At 40.2% G+C, this 16,194-nt stretch overlaps 1 protein-coding gene across 2 annotated transcripts in view; it reads left to right on the top strand.

The window, feature by feature from the left end:
- pparg (peroxisome proliferator-activated receptor gamma) overlaps positions 1–13,365 on the top strand; it is a 32,541-nt gene extending 19,176 nt beyond the window's left edge. For both annotated transcript variants that reach the window (XM_047583092.1, XM_047583091.1), the window contains exons 4-9: positions 2,088–2,226; positions 6,381–6,580; positions 9,687–9,804; positions 10,075–10,274; positions 10,576–10,819; positions 12,078–13,365. In XM_047583092.1, the coding sequence (XP_047439048.1) occupies positions 2,088–2,226; positions 6,381–6,580; positions 9,687–9,804; positions 10,075–10,274; positions 10,576–10,819; positions 12,078–12,325 (1,149 nt within the window). In that variant the 3' untranslated portion in view covers positions 12,326–13,365. The remainder of the gene's footprint in view (positions 1–2,087; positions 2,227–6,380; positions 6,581–9,686; positions 9,805–10,074; positions 10,275–10,575; positions 10,820–12,077) is intronic.
- The last annotated feature ends 2,829 nt before the right edge of the window (positions 13,366–16,194 follow it).

Here is a 16,194-nt window from a genome sequence, read left to right as displayed (position 1 = left end):
TCTTGTCTTTTACTGGCTAACTCTCAAGTTTGTTTTATATGGATTTATTTCAATGTATTAATTTTTCATACCCATTTAAATTTAATTAGACTCTGACTTCGCCTACTTTAATTCATATTATTTGTCAGTGCAAATGAACCGGACAGCTTTGATTTGAGTTATAGGCAAAGTCTCACGGTTAAGTGAAATCTACCTTTAAGATTTGGTGTCGTTCCTCACCAACGACACTTATAACAAGAAAAAGTTTTGCTTCATCAGTTGCAGATGTGACTTTTTTATATTGACACAGAAAGGCACAAAGTGGCATCGAGTCTTTTAAGATAGATAAGAAGTGGTTCATAATGTAACCATACAGTCATAGGCACTGAACTTACATAGTCTGTTACTTTAAGATCCAATGTTGTTCTGTTTCCCTTCCCTGATTCTCCTTGAGTCCAATAGTTCCTGATCTTTAAGTATAATCGGCTTTTGTTAATTGGTGAGTTCTGTACAATTCTAACAATGGCTAGTGTATGCATGGTAGAAAAGACTCACAAGCTCTTCTTGTGCCCAGCTTGGACTCATACAGCTCAAGGTCCAACACAGGCTTCGCTTTTCTCTCCGGTGTTCTGTCTGTCCTGTCTCTGGTTTTATTTCATCGTGTTTCATCATACTCTGAGGAACGGGGACTTTGTATGTTGTGTAAGAAGTACATTAACGATCTTGGTCTCAGGAGGATGTCCAGCCTGGGACTGTGAAGATGTTGAAAAATACATTTCATTTTTTTTTTTTTAAATTGGGAACAGGAACCGGATTTATGATTTGCCTTTTTCCCTTGAATGTTTAAAATGGTTTCTTCGCCATGTCAAGTACACAAAGACGAAATGAATCATTCTGTTAAATCAAAAATATTTGTTCATGATGATAAGGTTTACATGTTTGGTATGAATGAGCAGGGTCTGAACCACATACCGCCCAAGGTTGTCACTAGTTTTCAGTTGGTAAAACAACAAACCTGTTTAGTTCTTTGACATTTTCAGCATTTTGCTACAATTTCAACTTGTGCATTGACTCAGCTGCATTAGACTTTCTTGTGGCTTTTCATTGTGTGTGTTTCTGTATTGGACTCAGTTTAATTTTCATTACGTCACTCAGAATGTGACTTACAACGCAATAGAGTAAAATGCTACAAGACCACTAACTACGGCCCCCACCACTACCACAGAGTTCAAACAGTACCTCTTTGACACCGTTGTGGTTCAGCAGGGGTTTCTGTTTTTCTGTCCCCTTAGAATAAGCCGTACTGTACCTTCAGGGGCTGAATGAAGCAGTTATGAAGGTACAGCAGTTATTGTTCTAGTGAAGTCTCAGGGGAGACTCACCAGAAGAGGGGGTCAGCCAAGCAGGCAAACACTTAATTGTTTCAAAACAGAAAACATTCTTTATTGAGGTGGAGTCTTGACCCCCTTTAACTTCCTTTTTCTTTAAATAGCCTACGATTAAAAAAGGGAACATCTGTGGGATCATAGGAATGCCGATGCCAAACACACGAACATAGAGTCCAGATGTGAATCTTTCGAAGGGGAAAAAAAGAACTTGCATTTTTCTTTAAGTATTGATTTTACACTTTGCATAGACAAACACTGGAGCCATCACCAAGCATACGACTATGTGTAGGAGTGTGTGTTATGAGTTTGACCGTGACTGCATAGTTAAATGTTGAAGTAAACACAAGTCTTATGGCTTCTTTGGTCCTAAGGTTGAAAACATCAAAGCATATATCCACCCAGACTACTTCAGTACGATTAATAATTAATAATTAAAATGCCAGTATAAAAATTCTGGTAATTGTTTTACTGGTAACAATAATCTGATCTGAACATAACCTCTCGCCATTTCATTTTTTCTTTCTCCTGTACCACCGCATATGTACCCTTGAGTGTGTCACCTATGACCTGCAGTGTTCTGTATTTACAAGGCACACCTTTCCAAATTTACCTGTAGAAATCTCAAAACCATTTCCAGAATTAGCACAACAGGACGACCAAAAAAGAAGGTGTGCGCTGACATTTTTCTATAGTAACTGTGGGTCTCTGTCTCTCTCGCAGGGTTTCTTCAGGCGCACAATCAGGTTAAAGTTGGTGTACGATCACTGCGATCTCCACTGTCGCATTCACAAGAAGTCCCGCAACAAATGCCAATACTGTCGCTTCCAGAAGTGCCTCAACGTCGGCATGTCACACAACGGTAAGACGGATGGTGCACAACTCAGTTTACAAATACAATGTGTGTGGTGTATTCTAACAAGACGGAGTCACGTGCGCATTTTTACACAACATTAACGGAGGCCAAAGCTTCATTCAGTTGTTTTCACTACCTAGCCTCCTGTTCAGACAGGAATGATACTCCCCCATTTAGGCTCACTTAAAATAAATGTGTGTCGGTAAAAGGCTCATTTTTCTTTGAAATTGTGGTCCAGGAAGTGCTTCTTCACAGATCAACTCTACTGCCTCTGATGCCCTCTGAGAACAGCAGCTACATTTTCACCACACTGCTACCAATTTAGTCTTTGAGGTGCGGTAGTAGTCTATGCAGAAATCTACACCACTGCCTCATTTGTTGCCAGTTGCTTCTTCTGTGGTCTTGGGTCTGTATCGCAACCCTCGGGTCATGTTTCAGTTCCCACTACCCGTGAAGTGTAGCTGCCACCCTTAAAGCATTCGATTTCAAGACGAAATTGTGGTTGAGCTAGCTTTTACTCCCCAGGGCTTATAGTGGCACGACTAAAGCGACAAATACAGATAGCTGTCCTTAGTTGTGCGTTTGAGTTTCACTCTGTTACGTGTGCGGCCTGTTTTAACAACAGGTTGTGGATTGCAGTTTCTATTACACAAACTGCATGCTTATTGTGTACATTACGACACCCGTCACGAGTTGACCACTTTTGTTGTATTTGTTGACATCACAATTGGTCCATATGTTTCCCTTCTGGTTCATGCAGCAGTGTTGTAAATGCCTGGTGTTGGCTAAATGGGAACCGCAATTCACCAGACAAGTAGCATGAAGTTTTTAAGCCAGCCAGTGTTTGCGTAGCTCGCCATCCATCTGCAGCCGTGTGAATAAAGTGCATGTAAATTTTTCTGGCTGTTGGGACTAGAAGTTTCTTGCAGAGGTTACCAGTTTGCTGTGTAACCTGTGGTCACGTTGTGAATGGTTCTCTTTTCACCCGACCCAAGATCTTTTTCTATACCGAAACAACTGAAGTGTCCTAAACCAAACACCAACCAAACGGTGACTGAAAGTAACTGTACAAATGAGCTCAGTAGGAAAGTTGAGTAAGCAGACACAATCTCAGTCTTCTGGATAGAAGTCCAATATATAAGTGTGCTTAGTCTGTGCTTTGACAGAATGATCCTTTATGTGGTTTTGGAAGTCGATCCCTCTTTTAAATACAAGGACATTTTGGAGAGAAAAAAATATTTTTAATCAGAGGTTCCCTAAGAAATATTTAAAAATACTGTTTAATACTGTGTATTGTCAGCTTTAGACACTGTTATTGTTGTAAAAAAACGTGGGTTGCAACTGACTACGTTCATGTACCACAGATAATATATTTGAACTTGTTTCAGCTTTGTCCTCTTCATGTGACGATCTGTCGCTATCTTGTGGTTTTGAAATCAGTGAAATGCAAGTTAAAAGACGTTCATGACACTTTATCATCTCAGAGACAGATTTACAATGCGCAGAGAACAATAAAATCTTTTCCCTCGCCCATCACTGTTTGGTTGCAGAAAGGTTTTGTTTTGTCAGCTTTTGTTGCCCACTGAGGCGCATCAACTCGCGCTGGCTCCACCTCCCCAGGTGTGTTATAACTGAAAGAGCACACACAGGTTGTGCTTGACTGACGTCTCCCTGACTCTCCTGCTGGTTTTGTTGCACCTGTTAGGGTGGGACAACTTACAGCTCTTTAACCCTGGGATTCAGGAAATTTAATAATGTCTGAGAAACCCAACAACCGCATACGCATGCTACTTCTTAGCCTGCGCTGAAAGACTGGAAAAAAAAAGTGTGTGATGTCCACTGCAAAAACAAGAACACTGTTTTTTTCTGTTTGTTTTCAACAGCACGTGTTTAGTCTGATAAATTAAAGCTGTCATCTGCACATGCCTCAGTTTGAGTTAGTGAGAGACACAGGAAAGCGTGACAGAAGTGAATGCTCTCATGCGTGACTGCACCGGATTGCCTTGGTCATGCAGCAATTTGGTGCTGAAATGTACTTGCATGCCGAGGCAAGAAATTTGCAGAACGCAAATAAGACCGGACAGGTTCTCTCACTTTAATCAAGCAGCATCCCTCCTTCACCTCCTCCACTCCTTGTATTTTTCCAAACAGTTGCGCTGTCATTTACATGTTGCTATTTTCATTTGAAGAAAAAGTAACTACAATGATTATCTATAACTAACAGGAAATTTCTTCTACTGATGAAACATTTAGTTTATTTTTATGCTCACACCTAAGACACAATCATTTCATTTTTTCAGTGATGAAATGTATTTTTGTTTTAGAGGCCTCTAACTAGTGTACACTTGATCATCATCAGTGTCTATGCACATAATAGTGCACTTTTTAAAAAAAAAAACCACGATGCCTAGTGTTGAGGTCAAATAGTTTTCTCTTGGTTTCATCAGACCAGAGAGTTTCCTTCTCCGATTATGGAGGCCGCTGTGCTCCGCGGGTTCATTCAGTGCAGCAGATTGTATTGTAGCATTCGCTCTCTGCGCCTTAAAACAATCCAGATTCTGAGCTCTGCTCGCACGTCTTTTGACCTTGCGGTTTGGTTTTTGCTCTGATATGCACGCTCACCTGTGAACATCGTATCAAGTCGGTAAACAGTGAGTTAAAAAAATCAACAATTTTAGCCAAAGACCGTGACATAAAACGAGAAAATAGAGAAGAGTGGTTTCTGAATGAGTGAGGTCTAATTTAATCTGAGAACTGACAGCGTGCAAACCACACATTTACTCTATTAGCCTCCACTATGATTAGTTTGTTTCAGGTCTCCTGACACTTTATCTCTCTGCTTTTCTCTCTTTGTCCGCCTCTCCCTCATTGCCTCCACTTTCCCTCATATCACTACTATTTCTTAAGGTGCAGCCGGTGTTTTTTGGAAATCTGTTCTGTGTGTGTTTTAATTTTATCAATGATTGACATCTGAGCACACAGGGATCAGTTGAGTTCTGCAGTCTGCTGTGTCATCGTTGCAGGCTCCTTGCCCGGTTAGGTCATCTAAGTTTGTATTCATTTGCTTAAGGTGTGCAATCTTCACATAGTCGGGATTACACAACCACATACACGCTGCAGTAAATACAGAGTGCAGGTTTGAATGGGGGCCGGGGATAATTAATGACTTCCACTAACAGAACAGAAGGGTTTCACACGCTGGCATCAAATTACACTTCATTCTCATCACAGAGAGCATGACACTGCAGTTTCAACTTTTTTTACTTTTGATTAGGCAACTTTAGTAATAGAACCTTTATAGGATAGAAAGTATGTAATTAATTATTCATGAAAAGAAATTAAAAAAGTAGAAGAATGTAAAGGGCTGTATTTCCTTTAGCAGCTGTCACGAAGAGGAGGAGCAGAAGATGTTTTTTTGTGAGCTGTGAAAGCATCATTACCAACACTTCATCAAAATGAATAAGATGTTGTAATTGCTCCATGAGGCACACCTCATAAAATCACAGCAGGGCCATTAGTTATGTTCTGTTGACAGTGGAATTTGTCTTTGACTGAACGATGGCATGAGCAGCGTGACTCCGTGGAGTACAGGGAATTTTAAATATGTTTGTGTATACACCAACAACTAAAACTTGTTAGCTAGCTTTTAGTTCCTGATGAGGATGTAAAATATAGTTTTGGTCCAAAAGGAGTCATTTCAAATTTAAGTTCAGCTGTTATTTTAATGTAATTAATTCTTCTTTTTTTTTTTGCTAATGTATTTGGTAATACTGTGTTTGTTTGCTGTAGATAGCAGGTCATTCTGTGGACATTAGCTGCTCTGCCGATCCATTGATCACTGTTCAAACATTAGAGATGTGATAAAGAAATTAAACAAGCTTGCTGGCAGTCGCAGGCGGCCAAAAAATTTCACCAGAGGAAAGCGTGCACCAATGGCAGAATATAAATGAATCACGTATTTATGCATTCGACATCACAATAACAAGTAAGCTTAAAAACCTTGAGCTGCAGGATCTTCTGTAAGAATATTTATTAGACGTACTATTCCACTATATCTCCACTATGTTTTGCCAGTACAAAGTTTTCTTTGGGGTATGTTTTCAAAATAAGAGATGTTACAACCGAATACCCTAATGCGTGTTTTATGTTTCCTTTCCCAGCCATTCGCTTTGGCCGAATGCCCCAAGCAGAGAAGGAGAAACTGCTGGCGGAGTTTTCATCTGACATGGAGCACATGCACCCAGAGGCAGCAGATCTGAGGGCTCTGGCTCGGCATCTGTACGAGGCCTATCTGAAATACTTCCCCCTCACCAAGGCCAAGGCCAGGGCCATCCTCTCTGGGAAGACCGGAGACAACATGGTACGTTGTACTCCCTTAATTCTATTTGTTTTGTTTTGTTTGCTTTGTTTGTGTGTGTCTCTGTGTCTGTGTGTACATTTTGGGAGATTTTTTTGAGGCGGTTTACACTGAAGAACACCTCTCTCCTTTATTGCACAGAAAACATCCCATCCCTAAAGATCAAGTGTAACCAATTAATCATTGAACCAGTCAGTCAGCCATTCAATAATGAAAAGAAAATCTAGCCCTATTGTTAAATGAACACTCGAACGTTCACTCAGCAGTTCATAGGCAGTGGCGACCAATTGATAAGAGAGTTGTGCCGTGTGCATTCGGCCTCAGTTATCTGAATTCCAGGAAGATATCAACCATATCATCTCCCTCTCTGAGCTACTCAACCAGTTGTTCCATCCCGTCGGCTTTTTATGCACCATGACAGGGATGTACCATCAAAATGTGTTTTTCTGCAAGTTTTTTTTTTTTTATTATACAAATATAGCAAGATACACATCACATGTTATACACTTATACATAAATATAATCGACATCAACATCATCAATTACTGACCAAACAGTCAAAATCACACAAAATCAACACAATCTCATTCTCTACCAGACATCAGATGTAATCCCTAAAGATTTGTTGAGTAGCTTATTGTCTTAATTTCAACTCGGAGTTTAAAACCGTAAGTTACTAAATTTGTAGGAACGCTTCAAACCAAGTGAATTCGACCAGCGTTTTCCTCATCAGGTCCACGTTCATGTTCACGTGAGGTCTTTTCAGGCTGTTGCTTCATCAGTGGATCAACTGGTTTCTATGAGCCTCGGCTGTTTCATCTCAGATTACAATGGTCAAGCTGTGTAACAGGATGACGTGGCTTCTCAGCACTCTTCCACACAGTAATGGCTTCAGCAGTGCTACTCTAAGTGAAATGTAGAAAATACTGTATGTTTGAGGAAAAATAATCATTTTGATTATATGAGAAACCATCTAGTTGTGGGTTTTTCTACTTGAGGCTATGAAATATTAAGTCTGTAAATATTTTCTACTAATCACCCCGATTTGTGTTGAGGACGACTGATGTCATGATGACAGGTTAGTTTTTAGGAGGAAGAGAGTCTGATCACCTTATCTCTTCATATGTTTTATGTTTTAATGACTCTCATACAGCTAATCTTATCAACTTAACTTCAACTAACAAAGTCAGTTAATACATATAAAATAAACTGAGAGTGACTGTTATTAAACCGCCCTCTGTTTGTCTCTTGGTTGAGTCTGTTAAGTTGAAGGTTGTTGTGCATCTCTTTCGTCTGCGTGTTGTGACTGGCGGTGACAGTGATAGCAGCCAAATGACACTGAATCGTCCGCTTGTTTGAGGGAGTCCCGGGTTATTTACTAAACCACAGTGAAACTCCTAAAACAGACTGGAAGTGAATGATTTTAGCCTCTGTTGAATATTTGCGTAGTTTTAACATACAAGGCCTTGATATGAGTTAATGTTTTACTGTGCTGGAACTCCAGACACACCATCCCTATGAATGGATATTTCATTAGTAAAACTTGATGGACACACTTAGGCCCATCAATATTTGGACACTGACACAATCTTCGTGATTTGGACTGTGCTTGGTACCACATTAGCCATCCCTCTGACGGATTTCTTATTTTTTGTTCAACCTAAGGATGGTTTGTTGTACTTTGAGATCATTGAGATTTCTTTTGACCACATTTTGTGCGTTCACAGAATCCAAACGCCATACCTGGAATCAGCTCCTGATCTTTTACTTACTACTTAAATGGTGAATGATTAATGAGGGAATAGTCCATGCAGCCCATTAAATAGCTTTTGAGTCAGTTGTCTAATTACTTTTGGTCCCTTGAAAAAGAGGTGGGTACATATTAAAGAGATGCAATAACTAAACCCTTCCTCCAACCTACTGACAACAGATTACAGCCGAGAGTCTGCACTTTAAACCCGTATTGACTATACAACTGTATCTCGGACGTGTTTGGTAAACAACTAAAATGACAAAACGTGTGTCACTTTCCAAATATATATCGACCTAACTGTACGTGCGTGAATCAACTCATCTATCAATATATTTTTGAATATAATATAATATAATATCTTTCATCTTTCTGAAGAAGTCCTGTACTTTTGACAGATGGGTTCAGTCTTATTCAGATACGGTTTTATTTTTGGAAAACGACCCCAACCTGTTAACGCAGCACCGTGCCTTCATTTTCAAATGAACCACCTCATGTGTAAAATGTCGACAGGGCAACAGTTACTCAGCTTTGTGTGACATTTTCAAACAGGATACACTTTCATCTGTATTTTGGCCATACAAACAGCACGCTACCTCAGTTCAAGCAGGCCTGTGTCGCATTTGCAGTATTGATGGTACACTTGTGACTGATGCTGAGGTAACGCATAAGCACAAATAGATGAAATGGATTGTCATATCTGATGTCTCTTACGCAGCATCTGGTCATAGCAGCAAAGCTGACGGTCTCGATTGAAGTCAAGTGGTGTTGAACAAATTCAGCCTTTCATTACAAGATATGCTCATTCAGATGTTACACAATTGCATCGCTATATATACAAATGGACAAAACAAATATAAACATTCATAGATAAACACTCTCTAAGAACACATGCTCGCTCTGGCCTCACTTTATTTCATCCACTCACACAGGAAATTCGTTTGAGAATCGCTCGCTTTAATTCCCTGTTAGACGGTTCATCGGTCATCCTACCACTATGAAAAAGGAAGATTTAAGTGTATGAATAGTAGCATTCATATTTCAGGCCAGTGCATGTCGTTGCCCATGTTTTACTAAAGAGCATGCTAAGTCAGTTAATCTCCATTTACGTGCTGTTTTTGTCTGCCTCAGCATGCCTGTTTTTTCTTTGCCTGTCATACATATGAGGTGTTTGCTCTCGGCCTGATGAATGAGCCATGACCTGAGTGCACAGACGGCGTATGTGATTAGATCTGTAGCACACATGTCCTCAGAAGACCTACGACGAGCTAACACTGTTTCTTTTTTTTTTCTCCCTTGTCTTTTCCTCTTCTTTCTCTCATCATTTTCCGATCTCCACCAACCTTCTACCACTTCCAGCCGTTCGTCATCCATGACATGAAGTCTCTGATGGAAGGAGAGCAGTTCATTAATTGCAGGCAAATTCCCATGTTGGACCACCAGCAGCAGATGTCCTCCATCACAACTGGACACGGAGGTCAGTTGTGTTACATTACTGTGTTAAATTGTACTTTTGTGGTCTGTATCATAGTCTCTTGATACAGTGAAATTCCAATACAGTATTTCCATTTTCACGCAATGATTCGTTAAATAAATCCTTGAGATCTTGATGCTCAATGAGCCATCATTTTTGTGTTGCACGTTGTCTCCAAGTCGCAGAAATTATTTGCTAAAACGGGTTTCAAAATTTGCTTCTCTGTGTTGTCGCTACATTATCTCCATCTAAAATGTTTCTCCTCTCGCGCAGTTTCAGGGATCGGCGGAGGTCACCCAGGTTCGGACTGTGGTGTTCTGGGAATGACGAGCCTCGTCGGACAGGCACCAACAGACACCGTGGAGCTGCGCTTCTTCCAAAGCTGCCAGTCGCGTTCAGCGGAAGGAGTGAGGGAAGTGACGGAGTTCGCCAAGAGTATCCCCGGATTCGTCGACCTCGATCTCAATGATCAGGTGAGTCACATCAGTTCATCTGATCTCCACATAAGTGGTTAAATCATTTTGTCATCAAAAATAACACAAAAATGTAACACGTTTGGGTTTGGGACAAAACAAGTTGTCTAAATAAGTCAACTCAAGCTCTTTGGGGATTTCCATATTTTTTTTTTATTTATATTTTGACATAATTCATGACTTTATCAATAATTTGTTGAATTTTATGATAATCATAATTATTTGCAGCTCCAGATGTTGATACTGACACGTTCATTTTTAGAGGTCTTTACATGAACCCTTTACTTTGTCCTTTCTCCAGGTAACTTTGCTGAAGTACGGTGTGATTGAGGTCCTGATCATCATGATGGCACCTCTGATGAACAAAGACGGGACCCTGATCTCCTATGGACAGATTTTTATGACGCGGGAGTTTATCAAGAGCCTCAGGAAACCTTTCTGTCAAATGATGGAACCAAAGTTTGAGTTCTCCGTCAAGTTTAACACGCTGGAGCTGGACGACAGCGACATGGCGTTGTTTCTGGCTGTTATCATCCTCAGTGGAGGTGAGTTCTGTTCTCGGTCTTTGTCGTAGATCACACTGACTGATGCCACTCTGTTGTGTGCCAGGGTGGCAACGTGTAAGAAGCTAGTTTTGCTGTGTTGTACGACAAAGTGTAGTCGCACACCCTGATAAAACCACTACCGCTAAGTCAATTCTACTCACTTCACTCACTACACTTTGGTTTCTATCCAGAGCTACACTCACCACTTCCTGTCTCCTCAGAGCTTCATATTGAAAGGAATAGAAATAAACTATTTAAAAAAACTAACAAAAAAAAAACAAATGAACACATTAAACACATTTGCCAGAAAAAAATCTAAATTTATAAAATAATTACATATAATAACAGAAAGCAAAACAATTATTCATGAACTGCTCGTTCGAGGTTGTGTAGGTAGAACAGATTTAATCGGCACGAATGACGTGATTCAAATCACTGTGAACATAAAATGATGCAAGTCACCGGCTGTTAATGATCACATCACTACACTCTGTCTATGGCCAGCCATGACCCACTTTACACTTCGGTATAAGGCTCTGGATGTTAGTGGAGAATAAAGTAGAGCAGAACCAGAAGGAACTGAAGAGCTTTCATGTGGCATCAGTAAACAACAGCTTCACCATGTGTTGTGAGATTTAGTAAAAGCAAAGTGGCACATTGGTGAAAGAAATCTGACTCATTTTTAACAGTGAGGAAAAGAAAGGCAGGTGAGGTTTCACAGATAACCACATGCGTGACTGAGAATTACTCAGCTCGCTCCTTATTCACGTTTCTACACCATTATTGATCATTTATGGTAAAATGAAAAATACTGGTAAGAGGAGGCGGCGCAGAGGTTCGTCTTCTCTCTAATAACTTCACAGTAAAGTCTTCATGCCGGTGTCTGAACAAACCAAACCGACTTCCTTTGCTCTTATTTTTGACATCATCCTCACGAGTTGTTCTTTAGTGTGTTCATAAAAACCTGACCTTAAACATACTGAGGATTAAATCAAACATCTAAGTCAATAATTAACTTCAATGGCTAAGATTGGTGGTCAAGGCAAAGATAAGTGACTCAGACTCATAATAAGCTTAGTTCAGGTGTTTGTGTTGAGCTATTTGCTCTTCTCACTGCAATTTTAATTATTTAAATCGTCTTCCTTTTCCACCTGTCTCTGCTATATTGTTTACTTTTTTCCCCCGTCACTTTTTATTGACAGTGTCAGGTTCAGACTGATATATCGTCTTCTCTCTCTGTGTCTCTGTGTTCGTCCAGACCGTCCGGGCCTGCTGAACGTGAAGCCCATCGAGAAGCTCCAGGAGACGGTGCTTCACTCTCTGGAGCTGCAGCTGAAACTTAACCACCCAGACTCTCTGCAGCTGTTCGCCAAGCTGCTCCAGAAGATGACGGACCTGCGTCAGATAGTCACCAATCACGTCCACCTCATCCAGCTGCTGAAGAAGACCGAGGTGGACATGTGCTTACACCCACTGCTGCAGGAGATCATGAAGGACTTGTATTAGAAATCCACCGGAGCAGAGGACGAGTACAGAAAAGTGCGAAGAAGTGTAAAAGAAAGATCAAATGAAGCGATTTTTTTGAAAATGAAATCATGAGTTGTGATTAAGCGATGACTGAAATTAAGAAAGTGATGGGGAAGAACGAGAAAAGAGAAATCAAGTGAAAAAAAATAGAGATTGTGAGTGTTCGATCTTGTCTAGACAGGGTGACAACTTGTGGTGAATAACAGTCATTTATCCTCTGCTGAGCCTGGACATTGTGTTATGAGTAGACTGCCAATGCAAATATGAAACTGCCACCTATTGCACCAAACACGAAGAGCATCTATGACTAGCAGAAAGAGCGGGGACTTTCTTATTGACATGCTTCTTCATGTGCCTTAAGGAGACATGCATCACTGTGAATATCTTACACCAAGTCCGACACAGTGGAATATGCGTTTTTCATGTGCAGCTTATCTACACGTTGCGTTACAACTATCATAGGCAGCAGCAGCAGTGTGTACGTGCTTCAGTACCTCCGCGAACACGCACAAATGCTTGAATGCTCACACGCAAAACTATTCACGGATAGTCATTTTCTGTTTTGGCATCTGGGTGAAGGTGCTATCTCTTTTTAATCAGCTTTATCCAAAAACAGATTGACATCTGATTATTGTCTGTAACATATTTTAGTCTCTGACATTTGCAGAAAAAAAAAACTGTGAGAAAGAGTGGACCCAACAAGAGGCACACTGAAAACCCTATATGCCATGTTGTGCCTTTAAGATTTGATTTTTTTTTTGTTTGTTTTGTTTAGTTTTTCTGTTTGTGGAATGAATGCTCTGTTAAAAACATGATATATATTCATGTATTTTATGTATGGATGAAATTATTGAATGCAATTGGCTTTCAAGCCTTAGTTGTGTTATTTCTAATTCTGTAAAACCTGTTGAGCTATAATTTTTACTATGAAATTATTTTGTATCTATGGAAACGGTCTTCTCTGTCTGATCCATCAGATGTTGTTGCTGTGGGTGGGTGGGGGTGGGCGAGGGGGGCTCTCCATACAAAGACTGGATTGATAGAAATTTGTTGTAAATAAAATATTTTCTAACTTTTTACTTCAAGTATGTGTCTTGTTCATCTAGCCGAGTGCCTGCACACGTATTGTCAAAAACCATTTCCTAACAGTGTCTTCCTTGAAGGCATTCCAGTCCTCAAACTCTTGGAAATGTATTTTACAGTCATTACATCAGCTGTCCTCTGTGTCTCTTACCAAACACACACACACCCTGCTGGAAGGATTGCAACATGTGAACTCTGACGAACTCCGTCGGAAGACCAAAGTCTGTGGATATGAATTTGATCAGCCAGCAGGGAAGTGGTTTTTAATGTTTGCCTTTTTTGGGAGGGGAGGGGGGGGCATCACCCTTTGTCCCTTTTTTAGACAAATCAATTCTACAAAGAGACCTGAAAAGAGGCTGGATAGCGTGCGACAGCAAGGTCAGAGTCGCTCTAAACTCAGGACATCAAACCCTAACACGCTGAGACGTCAGGTCAACTCAGTACACAGGCACAGGTTCATCTGCACCGAGCTCTCTGGCTTCTCGCCAAACTCACACAATCTGTGATCACATGTTGCTTTCTCTCAGTAGACAGTTCTCTGAGATTTAATTCTACAAAGATCAGATATGAGACTTTTACTCTCCCACCTTACTGCTAAAAAATGCTGTTTGCACTTTTGTGAATACCTACCATTGTACAGCGTGCGTCATCCTCGGATTGAGGAACATATAAAGCTGAGTGCTGACTTGAAACCGGTGAATCTGACTGTGGGCGCCATTCTTCCTCTTTTCGCTGCTCTCAGTCTCACTCACAAACAAGCAGGAAAAGACCCTCAACTAAGATTCAGCTTCAGGATCTGTAAATACAAAATGCATTTGTGTCTATTGAGTATTACATTCACATAAAGAAAATAATTATCATTTTGTATGACTCGGTAAGATTTCAGTTGGTTAATAATAGTTTTGTTAATTTTATTTCACTAGACATACTGACATGAACAGTGAACCAGGAGAGTACATTTGTAGGCCAGAAACAAATAATAATCATAGCGACAGAAAGTTTGACTTTCGCACAAAAATACAGATAACAGAGGATAATAACAAAAGAAAATCATCTGTTATTCTCTCTTTAAACCATTGTCTCCCAAGTATTTGTAGTTCTGTGTGTAAAAATATTATTACCTACTTAGGATGTCCCAGTCAAGTCTTCTTGCCCCTTGATCTGTTCCAGACCATTTAATATTGAGTATCGGCCGATCCAAGTCCCGATCTGATCTTAGATAAACAAAATTTCCTCCCTTGATGATTCATTAAAGTTTTTCTTATCTTACTTGTATCCTCATAGATCACATGTGCACCATGTGACAGTACAGTGAGGGCCGTCAACATTGATGTAGTGTCAAGAGGGTAGGTCATATCTTGCTCAAGAAGCTCCAAATGAGGGCAAAACTTCCTCCACTCGGCCAGCTATAAAAGCTACGTAGCCCTCTCTGTAATAATGTTTGCCTTAGCGGAGAACTTTCTCTTCTTTTAATCAGGATATTAGTTTGTTTTCCTCAATGTACTGATGTATTCCCCCTCTGTAATTTATTTGTAGGTGGCAAATTAAGTTCATAGCACTGGATGATGATCTCTGACTCCCGCCTCGTCAAACATCCACATTACACAATTCACAAATTGCTAAAGTACTTCCATACACCAGACATGTTTAGTCGCATGGTTTTGCTTCCTCTTATTTTTCTTCTTCTCCTTTGATTTTTGGCAGTTTTGACGCCAGCCAACTGTCCTTAAAATATTAAAACTAATTTTGGCAACACTGCAGGGACGTGGTCTGGGTTTATGGCAGACCTAAAGCGAATTACTTCAAAAGATCCACTTGTTTAAAAGAAGAGGCCGGCCTTGATGCCAAACTCCACATACTGATTAGGACATGCCTGCTGTCTGTCATTCATTGTCAATGTTATCGTCATTCATATTATCCATAAGATGAGATGTGATATGTTTAAAAGAGGAACTTGTAAAATAGGTCTAATGAGGGTCACTGTTCTTCCAGCTAAACAGCCCCGGTGCCCTCGTTCCTATTTCAGTGCACACTCATGAGCTGGCTTAGAAGCAGAGGAAAGAATATGTATGAAATTATCAATTATATTATCATATACTGTCTAATGGCAAAGGAACAATAAATAAAATGGTTCCGTTCCGAGCGACTTTCTTTAATCTCTACGACGGCACACGGACACCAAAGCAACCAGTGTCTACCATCCGCAGATACTTCTATGATGTGGAACTCGTCCGACAACAGACCTGGATGATGGTTTGCAGGATAATTTAATCAAGAGGTGGGAATCATGGGCTGTATGGCAGAAAAAATACTCTCTGGGTGGCTTCTTCCCGTGGTGATCTGAGAGTAGATGATGCGTTGACTAACTTGGAACTCGCGAGCTCACCACCAACAATACAGGCTGCAATATATCAAACATATCAAATTTGTCTTCCCAACCCAAAACCCGAACTTCTGCACGCTTCAGCTCCTCATCCGATTCATCAGGAACCTGTCATCAGAGATTTCGACATGTAAGAACTAAAATGTTAAGAAATGAGTGGGTGTGAGGCCCAAAAAGTTGGATTGACGCAATGGAAAACCTGGCATGACAGGTTGCTGTTAAGGGAGTGGTACATGAATAATAAAGTTGAATTTTTTTATTTAACAACACTAATTGCAGCAGATTTATTTGTCAGCTATTACTAATTGGTTTCGTTACAGAGACTTAACCTGTAAAAAACCCTGAAATTTAACCATATCAAACAAAGTATTTTATAGATTCA

This window comes from Mugil cephalus, chromosome 4 (genome assembly GCF_022458985.1).
Source record: "Mugil cephalus isolate CIBA_MC_2020 chromosome 4, CIBA_Mcephalus_1.1, whole genome shotgun sequence".
Classification (NCBI taxonomy): Eukaryota; Metazoa; Chordata; class Actinopteri; order Mugiliformes; family Mugilidae; genus Mugil; species Mugil cephalus.
This window is presented reverse-complemented; position numbering and strand designations above follow the sequence as displayed.